General features: G+C 40.4%; 1 protein-coding gene across 7 annotated transcripts in view; it reads left to right on the top strand.

Moving 5' to 3' along the window:
- SCAI (suppressor of cancer cell invasion) overlaps positions 1-13,125 on the top strand; it is a 158,103-nt gene that overhangs the window by 71,503 nt on the left and 73,475 nt on the right. For all 7 annotated transcript variants that reach the window (XR_015243057.1, XR_015243056.1, XR_015243055.1 and 4 more), the window contains exon 3: positions 4,724-4,855. Coding sequence is in view for 4 of the 7 variants with exons in the window: in XM_086684008.1 (XP_086540134.1) it covers positions 4,724-4,855 (132 nt within the window). In the remaining 3 variants the exon portion in view is untranslated. The remainder of the gene's footprint in view (positions 1-4,723; positions 4,856-13,125) is intronic.

Raw genomic sequence — 13,125 nt, 5'->3', positions numbered from 1 at the left:
CCAAGATCAAAAGTAGAATTCTGTACTGACTGAGCCAGCCAGGTGCCCCTTATTTTTTTATTTTATTAATTTATTTTTCCAGTTTTATTGAGGAGCATTGATACATAACATTGTACTAGTTTAAGGTGTATGTATATATTGTGAAATGATTACCACAGTTAAGTTTAGTTAACATCTATCACCTCACGTATTTTTTTCTTATTATAAGAACTTTTAAGATTTACTCTTAGCATCTTTCAGATACACAGTTCATTCCTGTTAACTATAGTCACCATGCTGTATATGTATCTCCAGAACTGAAAGTTTGTACCCTTTGACCACCTTCACTCATTTCCTCTACCCTACCTGCACCTCCAGCAACCACCAATCGATTCTCTCTTTCTATGAGTTTGGTTTTTTGTTTTTTTTTTTTAGATTCCACATATAAGTGAGATTATACAGTATTTGTCTTTCTCTATCTGACTTATCTCACTTACCATAATGCACTCAAGGCCCATCCATGTTGTTTTATATGTATGTTATATATAGGTTCCCTTGGAGATACATATATATATGTACCTGGTTCCCTTTATCGGAGAATGGTATTACAAGCCGAGATGTAGAGACTAGGTATGTTCATACCAAGTGGAGGTGGTCACTGCTCCAAGGCCCTCTCAGTACATAGATTTACAGAGCTAGGGAGTATGTATGCGTGTATGCTTATGTATACACACAGAGACATACATACCCCATACACATTTATGTCTATATTCTTTTTTTTAATGTTTATTTATTTTTGAGAGAGCGTGAACAGGGGAGGGGCGGAGAGAGAGGGGAGGGAGGATCTGAAGCTGGCTTTGTGCCAACAGCAGCGAGCCTGACATGGAGCTTGAACCCATGAACTGTGAGATCATGACCTGAGCTGAAGCTGGACTCTCAAATGACTGAGCCACCCAGATGCTCCTATGTCTATATTCTAAAAGCTCCATTAGTTCACCCAGACCTTCCACAGGGTTTATTCTAACCTTTCTCTTTTCATATTTGTATCTCTCTTCTCTTATAAAGAGAATTCTGGGTCCCATTGTCCTTAGTTGATTTTCTTATTTAAAAAAAATTTTTTTTAAATAAAAAAAAACCTTTTTTTTTTTTTAATCTTTATTTTGAGAGAGAGACAGTGTGAGCAGGGGAGGAGCTGAGGGGAGGGAGACACAGAATCAGAAGCAGACTCCAGGCCCTGAGCTGTCAGCAGAGCCCAACGCAGGGCTCGAACCCACGAATCATGAGATCGTGACCTGAGCCGAAGTCAGACGCTCAACTGACTGAGCCATCCAGGTGCCCCTTTTTAATTTTTTTAATGTTTATTTATTATTAATGAGAGACAGAGAGAGAGACAGAGCATGAGCAGGGGAGGGACAGAGAGAGAGGGGGATGCAGAATTGGAAGCAGGCTCCAGGCTCTGAGCTGTCAGCACAGAGCCCGACACGGGGCTCGAACCCACAAACCGCAAGATCATGACCTGAGCTGAAGTCGGATGCTTAACTGACTGAGCCACCCAGGCACCCCAGTTGATTTTCTTATTTGATGAATCCTCCCATATATGAAAAATCTCTTCCTGTGGCCTCTGAACCATTCCATGTGGAAATACTCAGGGTCACCTCACTCAGGGTTCAACCTCCCGTGCAGACCGGCCCTTTGTGTGCATGTGGATAGTCTCTTCAGTTTGTGCCCTGTGCGTGGACACCTACTATGCTCTGCCCCACCTAATGGCTGTCAGACTGGATTGCTCAGGAAGGGGCAAGGGCTTCCTGGGAATTCTTGTTTCACCTGAATGTTTCTAGCTGTGGGGTTATTTCTTTATCTTTATCTTTTTTTTTTTTTTTTTTTTGAGCCCTTTTGGTTTGAGGCCTCATACTTTCCCCGAGTCTGAGAAGCTTAATGGAAGTTTCTTCCTGAAAATATTTTTCATCATCTCTGCATATTTTTTCTCTTCTATATATACTGCCATGTGGATGTTGATTTCCTTCATTTCTGTATTCCATATTTCTTGATTTTTCTTTTATGTATTTTACCTTTTCCTGATGTCAGGCAAAAACCTGATATTTTAGCTTATTAATTTGTTCAACACTCTCCTTTCTGCTCTTTAATACATTTATCCATTCACTTTATTTCAGTGATTATATTTTTCATGCCCAGTATTCTTATTTGCTTCATTATGACATTTTCTTCCGGCTTTATTATTGTTTTTTAATGTTTATTTATTTATCTTGAGAGAGAGAAAAAGAGCACGCCCACATGTGCATGTGGGCAAGGAAGGGGCAGAGAGAATCCCAAGCAGGTTCCGCACTGTCAGTGTAGGGCCCTACATGGCTGGCGCTTGATCTCACGAGCTGTGAGGTCATGACCTGAGCCAAGAGATCAGGAGTCTGACACTTAATCAGCTGGGCAACCCAGGCACCCCCTTCCTGCTTTATTTCTAATATCCTTCCTTATTAAGTTTGAAAGTTTATTTATTTTTAAGATTATATATATATATATATTTTTTTTTTTTAATGTTTATTTTTGAGAGAAAGAGGGCGCACACGCGAGTGAGCAGGGGAGGGGGAGAGAGAGAGGGAGACACAGAATCCAAAGCAGGCTCCACACTGTCAGTGCAGAGCTTGACACGGGGTTCGATCCCACAAACTGTGAGATTGTGACCTGAGCTGAAATCAGATGCTTAAGCACATGAGCCACCCGGGTGCCCTGATTTTAAGTAATCTCTATACCCAGCAGGGGCTCGAACTTGCAACCCCAAGATAAGAGTCGCGTGCTTTACCGACTGAGCTAGCCAGGTGCCCCAGTTTGTTTATTTTTAAACATTTATTTTCTGTCTTTTCTCCTGTGTCCTGGGGATATTAGTCACCTTCGTTCATGATGTATCTGAGGTGTGGTGAAGAAAGCTACAGTCAGCTTTGATGCCTAGTTTGTGCCTCTCCTGGGTTTAGAGAATGAAGGTGGTAGGGGTCCAGGGAGAGGACTTACCCACCGTCATTATACAGTGTGAAACCCCTTCTAAGGCTCAGCACTTTTTAAGGTCTGTTTCCATCTGTTAGAAACTTCTAGCCCACAAAGTACAGAAAGCAGTGGTGGGAAAAGGGAGCCATGCACATACAGGGACCACCCACTGCCATCCGTGCATATCCCCACCAGCTGGCCCCATGGCACCCACTTGTTACTCTGCAGCCCCTTGACGGTTTCAGGCTTGCCGACAATCTTTCTGCCCTGTAACTGCAACTGCCTATTCAGTAAAATGTTGGAGAGAAAAATATTTACCGAAATAACTGCACCACACCCTAACTCCATCTCTGGTGTCTGGCTCTGGTCTGCTCTGCTCGCATTTTCACCCTACATTAGGACCAGATTTCCCTATGTTGTTCCAGGGATTTCTGTCTGTATGTAAACACAAATTAATTTTTTTGTTTAGTATAGGTTCATACTTCACATGCTGTCCAGCAGCTTGCTGCTTTTACATTTTATTTTTTAAAAGAGTTTTTTTTTTTAAATGTTTATTTACTTTTGAGACAGAGCAAGATGGTGCAGGGGAGGGGCAGAGAGAGAGAGGGACAGAGTATCTGAAGCAGGCTCTGTGCTGACAGCAGAGAGCCCGATGTAGGGCTTGAGCTCACAAACCAGGAGATCATGACCTGGGCCAAAGTCAGATGCTTAACCAACTGAGCCACCCAGGTGCCCCAGCAACTTGCTGTTTTTAAAATGGCTGATTAGGGGCCCCTGGGTGGCTCAGTCAGTTGAGCGTCCTCTTGATTTTGTCTCAGGTCATGATCTCAGGGTTGTGGGATTACAGAGCCTGCTTCAGATTCTGTCTTTCTCTCTCTGCCCCTCTCCCCCACTTCCGTGCTCTCTATCTCAAAATAAAAAATAAAAAAATTAAAATGGCTGATTAACATGATTGATTACATATGAAGGTAGTTTGGTTTCAATCAAAGATAGCTTTAATATATGTGTATGTATAGTTTTTATATCCCTTTTACACTGAGGTGTCTTCATATAATTACCTTATCTTAAATGTAAGTTAGTGATAGGGTAGAGTGTAGTTGTCAGTGTTCTGTGAAGCACTTGATAATTGCCCTCTTTGATTCTTTTAGGTTGTTACCAGTTTTTTTTTTTTTTAATTTTTTTTTTTTAATTTTTTTTTTTCAACGTTTATTTATTTTTGGGATAGAGAGAGACAGAGCATGAACGGGGGAGGGGCAGAGAGAGAGGGAGACACAGAATTGGAAACAGGCTCCAGGCTCTGAGCCATCAGCCCAGAGCCTGACGCGGGGCTCAAACTCACAGACCGCGAGATCTTGACCTGGCTGAAGTCGGACGTTTAACCGACTGCGCCACCCAGGCGCCCCATCCAGTTTTTAAATACTGTATGATGATACTGAAATAAATATCTTTATGGATAAAATGTTTTACATTTACAGATCATTTCAAGGATGGATTTACAGAATGGAACAACTAGAGGAGTAGGTCAAAAGGCATTCAAATAGTATTTCCAATATGATGTACCAACTTGCATTCCTACTGACAGTATGAGAGTGTTTTCCCACACCATCGTGCACTTAGGTTATTTTGATGATTTGACTGTGATCAGAAGAATTCTGTATCTTGAAAAAAAATGCTATCAAATAATATAATTAAGGTATGTTCCTCATTTTATTCTTATCTACCAGATAAATGGACATATGTTTTCTTACAGGACTGAATTTGCTCTTAAAGAAATCATGTCCTCTGGAGGTGCTGAAGATGATATCCCACAGGGAGAGAGGAAAACAGTTACAGACTTTTGTTACCTTCTGGATAAATCTAAGCAACTGTTCAACGGATTAAGGTTAGTGGACTCTTGATGCCTTAAACTTTTCTCTAGTTCTGTGTTTTTTTCCCTATGGCTGGTGTGTGGTAAGTTTCTGAAAGTTATGGATAGAATGTTTTATAAATACCTGTATTAGAGGTCAGGTGATCATGCTGTTTTGACCCTCTTCATTTTCAGATGAGAAGACAATAGGAAAGAGGAATACTGTTTCCTTCAAGTTGAGGCGAGCAGTTTTGTTAGATGGTTTTGTATACAGTATTCCACATCATACCCTATTTATTTATTTTTAATGTTTGTTTTTATTTTTGAGAGACAGAGAGAGACAGAGCACTAGTGGGGAAGGAGCAGAGAGAGAGGGAGACCCAGAACCTGAAGCGGGCTCCAGGCTCTGAGCTGTCAGCACAGAGCCCGACGTGGGGCTAGAACTCACGAACTGTGAGATCATGACCTGAGCCGAAGTCAGCGCCCAACCGACTGAGCCACCCAGGTGCCCCCACATCATACCCTATTTACATCTGATTTTACACATTGGGGGTATTGAAGTTAATGTATCTTTTAAGAAAACATTTAGAATTATAATTACAAGATTATCAAATATTCATTTGATAATATTCCATGACCACTGTATCTAAAGTTACACTTTCAGTCACTTTATCCCTATATTCATTTAATTTTTTAATAAAACTGATGACTGTCTTGAGCAATCTTATTAATTTGCCTATAATGTCTTCCTACATAAAACTAATATTCCTAAGAATAGGACCCTGTTTGTCACGGTTTCTCTAGTACATAATGGCCAGGGTCTGGCCCATTGCAGATGCTTCATAAACATTTGTTAAATGAAGGATTCCAAAGGCAGGTTTCTTAACTTCTGTACTCTGCTGCTTTCTGTTTTGTGCCAGAGAAGAATCTTTGAGATCAGCTTCTGGTAATAATCAGATTAATTGCAACTTTTTAAAGAATTATTTTCTGGGGTCTGGGTGGCTCAGTTGGTTAAGTGTCCGACTTTGGCTCAGGTCATGATCTTGCGGTTCGTGAGTTCAAGCCCTGCCTTAGGCTCTGTGCTGACAACTCAGAGCCTGGAGCCTGCTTCAGATTCTGTGTCTCCCTCTCTCTCTGCCCCTCCCATGCTCATGCTGTCTCTCTCTGTCTCTCAATAATAAATGTTAAAAAAAATTAAAAAATAAAAAGAATTATTTTCTGGGGCACCTGGGTGGCTCAGTTTATTGACCATCTGACTCTTGGTTTCTGCTCAGGTCATGATCTCATGGTTTGTGAGATCAGTTCCTATGTTTGGCTCTGCGCTGATAAGCATGGAGGCTGCTTGAGATTCTCTCTCTCTCCCCCCCCCTCTCTCTGCCCCTCCCTCTGATCTCTCTCTCTATCCCTCAAAATAAATAAATAAAATTTAAAAAAGAAAAAATATTTTTTCAACTGATTATTGCATTTCTTGCATATTTTTTCTTGTCCCTTGTCCTCCCTCCTTTTTATACTTGTAATGCCTAGAGTGAACATCCAGCTCAGGTCCTCTGTAATGACCTACTCTTGATTTTCATCTCTCTTCTCTTTTACATCATTTTGTTTTCAGAAAATGTCTCTGAAATGGTGGCATATGTCCACCATATGCCAGACATACTCTTTTTTTGTATTCCTTTACTCTTTATGGGATGTATGTCATCTTGTCATTTCATATCAGCATTTTTTGCTATACTGCTTAATAAAAAGCCCTAGATACTACGTTTTGACCCAAAGTTTACTAGCTTCTCTATATATTCTTATTTGAATATAAGAATGAGTATAGTATGAGTATGTCTTCACTGAGTATGTTTGAGAAGCATATTGAATTTAGTGGCATCTCCCTTCTTAAAAAGGAATTATTTTCCTAATCTGATTCTGGATCATAAATGAATCCTTAAAGCTCAAGTAATCTCTTGCTAGAGACTCTCCATCTGGCTAAAATCACTCTGTAACTACAACAACAGTAATAGTAACACATTTCCACACAGCATTCTACAGTTTGTAAATCGCGTTAAAGTACGTCTTCATCTTTAAGCCACACAATGACAGTATATAATACAAAACACGTAACTAGAGTTGATTGTTTTATTTTACCCTCTATTTGAATGTGCAAATTTTATTTTTTTTTTTTCAACGTTTATTTATTTTTTTTGGACAGAGAGAGACAGAGCATGAACGGGGGAGGGGCAGAGAGAGAGGGAGACACAGAATCGGAAACAGGCTCCAGGCTCTGAGCCATCAGCCCAGAGCCTGACGCGGGGCTTGAACCCACAGACCGCGAGATCGTGACCTGGCTGAAGTCGGACGCCCAACCGACTGCGCCACCCAGGCGCCCCTAAATGTGCAAATTTTAAATTTAAATTTGTTGTGCAGATCAATTTAACAGCTCAAATGTGTCTCATTTTGATCTTTTTTTAAAGTGCCATTTTAATGATCACACTGATTTTATTTTTATTTTTGAATTTTTGATTTTATTTAGTTTTAAAGTAATTGCAGAGTAAAATTGTGTCTGTGGGGATGGCAGGAAAACCTAATACATGGAGAGGTTACACGAGATCTAATCTTTAGGACTGTTTATTTATTGTTACAGAAATTTATTATAATATGCTTGTGATACCTATTTCAGTTTAGTTCTTGAGCTCTTGAAACTGTATCGGGTCCAAGAATTAATCCTTCTGGGCACCTGGGTGGCTCCAACTTCAGCTCAGGTCATGATCTCATGGTTCATGAGTTCGAGCCCCACTTTGGGCTCTGTGCTGACAGCTCAGAGCCTGGATCCTGCTTCAGATTCTGTGTCTCGCTCTCTCTCTGCCCCTCCCCTGCTTGTGCTGTGTCTCTCTCTCTCAAAAATAAACATTTAAAAAGAAATAAAGAATTAATCCTTTTGACTTTGTTTTCTGAAATATTCAGTACATAATTTCATCAGTTTGAAATTTCCCTTCTTCATTTGTTAAGTCAATAATTTTGTCAGTATACATGTGTAACTTGCAGATACCATAAATTGCTACCCAGAAAGCACTATTTTTTTTTCTTAACTTACATTATATCACTCTGGCACTGTGGCCACAGCTTGCTTGCTTGCTTTCTTTCTTTCTTTCTTTTTTTCTTTCTTTTATGTTTATTTATTTATTTAGAGAGAGAACGCCCACACACATGCAAGCGGGGAAAGGGCAGAGAGAGAGAGAGAGAGAGAGAGAGAGAGAGAGAGAGAATCTCAAGCAGAGTCAGTGCAGAGCTTGATCCCATGAACTGCAAGATAATGACCTGAGCTGAAATCAAGAGTTGGACACAACCTACTGAGTCACCCAAACACCCCTGAAAGCAGTATTTTCTATACTAATATATTGATTGCCTCCCAGATGTGGAGTAGTACTTCCCCAAAGTGCTATTTTTAAAATTTGAGAATCGTGGGGTGCCTGGGTGGCTCAGTCGGTTGAGCGTCCAACATCAGCTCAGGTCATGATCTTGCAGTTCGTGGGTTCAAGCCCCACATCAGGCTCCCTGCTGTCAGCCTGTCAGTGCAGAGCCTGCTTCTGATCCTCTGCCCCCCTCTCTCTGCACCTCCCCTGCTTGCACTCTCCCAAAAAGAAATCAAATAAGTCATTTAAATTAATATTTAAAAAATAAAATAAAATAAAATTTGAAAATAATAATAATAAATTTTGGCCTAGAGGAATGGATAAGCAAATTCATCAGGGATTTATTTTCAGTGTTTTGTGTACAGGGCCCTCTTTAAAAATTTTTTTTTTTTTTTTTTAATATTTATTTATTTTGAGAGAGAGAGAGAGCGCAGAATCAGGGGAGGGATAGAGACAGAGAGAGAGGGAGAGAGAGAGAGAGAGAGAGAGAGAAAGAGAATCATAAGCAGGCTCTACAGTGTCAGCACAGAGCCTGATGCAGGGCTCAATCCCATGAACTGTGAGATCATGACCTGAGCCGAAATCAAGAGTTGAACACTTAACCAACTGAGCTACCTAGGTGCGCCCAGGGCCCTCTTTATTTTAAACAGCCTTAATTATTTCTGTAATAAATATGGTGAGTAAAGTATATATATTCTCTGAATGCTTTTGGGTTGCTGTTTGAGAGAGATGTAGCTAATGGCAGTGCAAGTGTGAAGTTTCCTGAGAGATTAGTACTTTGATTCTCTTCCTTTTTTTCACTTTTTAAGAACATCTGTTTTACACACATACACACACACAAACAGAATGATATCGAATTATTAAAAAGATTTGGTGGATAAATAAATGAAAAAGAGCGAATTACAAAAACAGTATGTTCTTCATGATCTTGATTTATCAAAAATTCTATATTAAATTGATGTTCTGTATACCCTAGTAGCTCTTAGCGGGGACTGTTTGCTTTTACTGCCCAGTTTGGTCCCTAACCAAAGACCAAATATATTTGGGGGTTGATTTTCTCAAAATGTCTGGTACATATGGGGGTGTGTATTTTCTCTGCTTGTTTATCTAAATGAAAATGCTTTGTTCAGTATTAGGCCTTGGTTGGAAAGGCCTCTATTTATCAGTTCTGTAGGTTGTGTTTGAGTTCCCCATGGTGGTGGTTGTGGGGTGTGTGGCATTCTTCTCCACCCTGCTCTCCCATTCCCTCTCCAAAGTAGCTCTTTGAGTTATGCGAATTAAAAACCTCTCTGCTTTTCAAGGGGTGATACAGTTTTAGTGCATTTCTTTTGAAATAGAGAGGATTTCTTTGGGAAAAATGAAAAGAAAATTTTTTTAGTTGTTTTCCCTCTTTATATCTATGTTGGTCTGAATAGAAAACAGGATCATAGTGCTTATAGAGAAGAAGAAATACATTGGTGGTGGTCTGGACCAGTTTTGGGACTTGGGGAAATGGGAAAGTAGGGACCCAGCTAGAGTAGCATAGCCTTTAACATGGGGCCCTTCCTTCCTGACATTCCTCTCACTGTTAGTGTTTATCAATTTTGGCTAGCTTTCCTTCATGCTTTCTCTATTTTTCTTGAGTTCACAAACTAATTATTAAACTTACAATGCAGTGTAATAGACTTGCAGAAAAGTACAAAGATTATGAATGTATTTTTTACAAATGGAGCATATCCATGTGGCTTGTACTTGGATAAAGAAATAGAACATATGGGGCCACCTGGGTGGCTCAGACGGTTGAGTGTCTGCCTCTTGATTTTGGCTCAGGTCATGATCTCAAGGTCATGGGATCAAGTCCTGCACGGGGCTCTGTGCTGACAGTGCAAAGCCTGCTTGGGATTCTCTCTCTCCCTCTCTCTGCCCCTCCCCTACTTGCGCGCCCTCTCTTTTTCTCTCAAAATAGATAAGTAAACATAAAAAAAAGAAACCAACAGAACATTTAGCACCTCAACAACCCCCTGTGTTCCCTCTCACTTGGACTTTTAAACTCCTTATGAGCAGAGCAAAAAAGTGCATTTCAGTTCATGAAAGGCTTCAGAGTTTCTATATAATGTCTTACTTAGACGTAATAAATTCCCTTTTTGCCCTTGAAGGTGTGTCTTTCCACCTTATATTACGTCGTTCATCTAAGTTCTCAGAACCTTTTAATTTTCCTAGGCATGAGTATTTTTTATAACGTTCATTTTATTTTTGAGAGAAAGCGTGAGTGGGGGAGGGGCAGAGAGAGAGAGAGAGAGAGGAGGACAGATGATCCGAAGCGGGCTCTGCTTTGACAGCAGCAAGCCCTGTGGGAGGCTCGAACTCACGAACCACGAGATCATGACCTGAGCCGAAGTCAGATGCTTAGCTGACTGAGCCACCCAGGTGCCCCTAGATGTGAATATCTTAACGAAGTGTTTTTCTTGCCTGAAAATATCTCCTTATATTATGTGCATAATAAATAAGCTGTTTCCACTCACTGTGTAAGAAAACATAGACCAAGAGAGTGAGAAATAGATAAAATGAATGGTGTTTTTCCTTTAATAGCTCTTGCATGTAGTTACAGTAGTAATGAAGTGAGAATCATGTTAGAAATATCTTTGAATACTGTCAGAAAATGATCAAAAACCCCAGTGCTTGCAGGGTTCCAGTTACCATGGTGACTAAGACTGCCGGAGCAGAATGGAATACTTGCTGGGATTATATAAGACAGCATCTTGAGACATGTATTTGAGATACACAGCTGTCCCTGCCAGTGATACCCATGACTGTTGGTGCTTTGAGACAGCAGAGGCCTCCAAATCACTGATTATTTGACTCTGGAAGAGCAAATACACATAGCCAAAATAAGCACTGGAGGCCACAAATATACATTGACAGAGAAGTGTGCCAAAGTGAAGTATAATGGTCTTAAATAAAAATAACTGCAGAAATTGTTTTGATTAAATAGGCTTCTAATATTTCAAATTAAAGAAGAAATCCCCCACAATACTTCCTTGAAGAGCCTATTTTTAGGATGCCCCAGTTCCTAAGTAGGAAAGGGTAACTGGGAGATGGACAGTCTGTTCCCTTGTCCCTTTCCTCCCCTCCTGCAACCCTTCCTTCCTCTTTCTTCCTTCTTTTTCTGCCCCTCCGTCTTCCTTCTCTTCTTTCCTCAAAAAATTCATACCTTCCTTGAGGCAAGCTCTGCACACCGGTAATAGTAGGGTATCTGTGGGGCGCCTGGGTGGCTCAGTCAGTTGAGCATCCAACTTTGGCTCAGGTCATGATCTCACGGTTCGTGAGTTCGAGCCCCACTTTGGGCTCTGTGCTGACAGCTCGGACCCTGGAGCCTGCTTCAGATTCTGTGTCTCCCTCTCTCTCTGCCCCTCCCCCACCCATCCTCTGTCTCTCTCTGTCTTTCAAAAATAAATAAAAACATTTTTAAAAAGTTTAAAAACATAGTAGAGTATATATTATTTCAAAGATGATGCTTAAAGTAGCTGTACAAGCTTGTAATAAATACTTTGGTTTTCTGTGGCTTATTGCTCAAAAGAATTGCACATGCGTTTGAGGTAGACTGCCACCAGAGTGCAGTGGATATCTTGGTCACATGATGGAGAGAAGTGTGGACTAATAAAAATTTAATACGAACCACAAATGTGATTTTAATTGTCTAGTAGCCAGATCTTAAAAAATGTAAAAAGGCAAAAATGAAATTAATGTTAATAATTTGTTTGATCTAATATAGCTAAAATACTTTATTTCAACATGTCATCAATATAGAAAAATTATTGAGCTCTTTTACATTCTTTTTTTTCATACTTAATCCTTGAAGTACACTGAATATTTTATTAACTTTTTTAATGCTTATTTTTTTATTTTTGAGAGAGAGAGAGAGAGAAAAAAAAAACATGAGTGGGGAAGGAGCAGAGAGAAGGGAGGAGAGAACAGAGGACCCGAAGCAGGCTCCATGCTGACAGCAGACAGCCTCATGCGGGGCCTAAACTCATGAATCACTAGATCATGATCTGAGCTGAAGGCGGATGCTCAACCAACTGAGCCACTAAGGTGCCCCCTGAATATTTTATATAAACTTAACATACATTTGAGTTCAGATGAGCCACTTTTCAGGTACTCAGTACCCATGTATGGCTGTTGATTCAGGCACAATTCCTCCCACTTTTAGCTTCTGTTCACAAAATGATCCACTGGGCTTTCTGGAGAATATATACTGGCTGTTTTGGGGTTCTCTTCTTCACAGGTCCATCAGATGTCCCTGTTTGTTTCTTCTGTCTCTTCCTGTACAGATGCCAATAGCCTGCAGGTCTTTTGGCTGTTGGTGATTTGTCCCTACCCACCTGTATTTGGGGATTTGAAGGATACTTTATTACTTACTCTGTTAGTTTGCTAGGACTATCATAACAACATATCACAGATTGGGTTGCTTAAACAACAGAAATTTATTATCTCACCGTTCTGGAGGCTAAAAGTCCCAGATCAAGGTACTAGCAAGGTTGGCTCTTTCTGAGGCCTCACTCCTTGGCTTGGAGATGGCTGTTTTCTCACTGTGTACTTAAATCTAGTCATCCCTCCATACGTGCGCATCCCTGGTGTCTCTGTGTGTGTCCTTATCTCCTCCTTATAGGACACAAGTCAGATATATTAGTGCCCACCCAAAAGGCCTTGTTTCAATTTAATTCCTATATTTGTTTAAAGGTCCCATGTCCAAATGCACATTCCGAGGTACTGGGGGTTAGGACTTCAACATATGAATTTTGAAGTGACATAACACTTACTTTTGCTGAAGATGTTGTTTGGGGTTTTGGTTTTGTTATCTAATGTTTCTGTCTGTTTTTGGAATGTACCTGAGTAGCTGAAACTATGCTGCTGTCCTTTCCCCAGAATCCA

Source organism: Puma concolor, chromosome D4 (assembly GCF_028749965.1).
Source record: "Puma concolor isolate L17-30 chromosome D4, mPumCon1.1.hap2, whole genome shotgun sequence".
Classification (NCBI taxonomy): domain Eukaryota; kingdom Metazoa; phylum Chordata; class Mammalia; order Carnivora; family Felidae; genus Puma; species Puma concolor.
The sequence above is the reverse complement of the archived record's forward strand: the minus strand, read 5'-3'. Positions and strand labels throughout refer to the sequence as shown.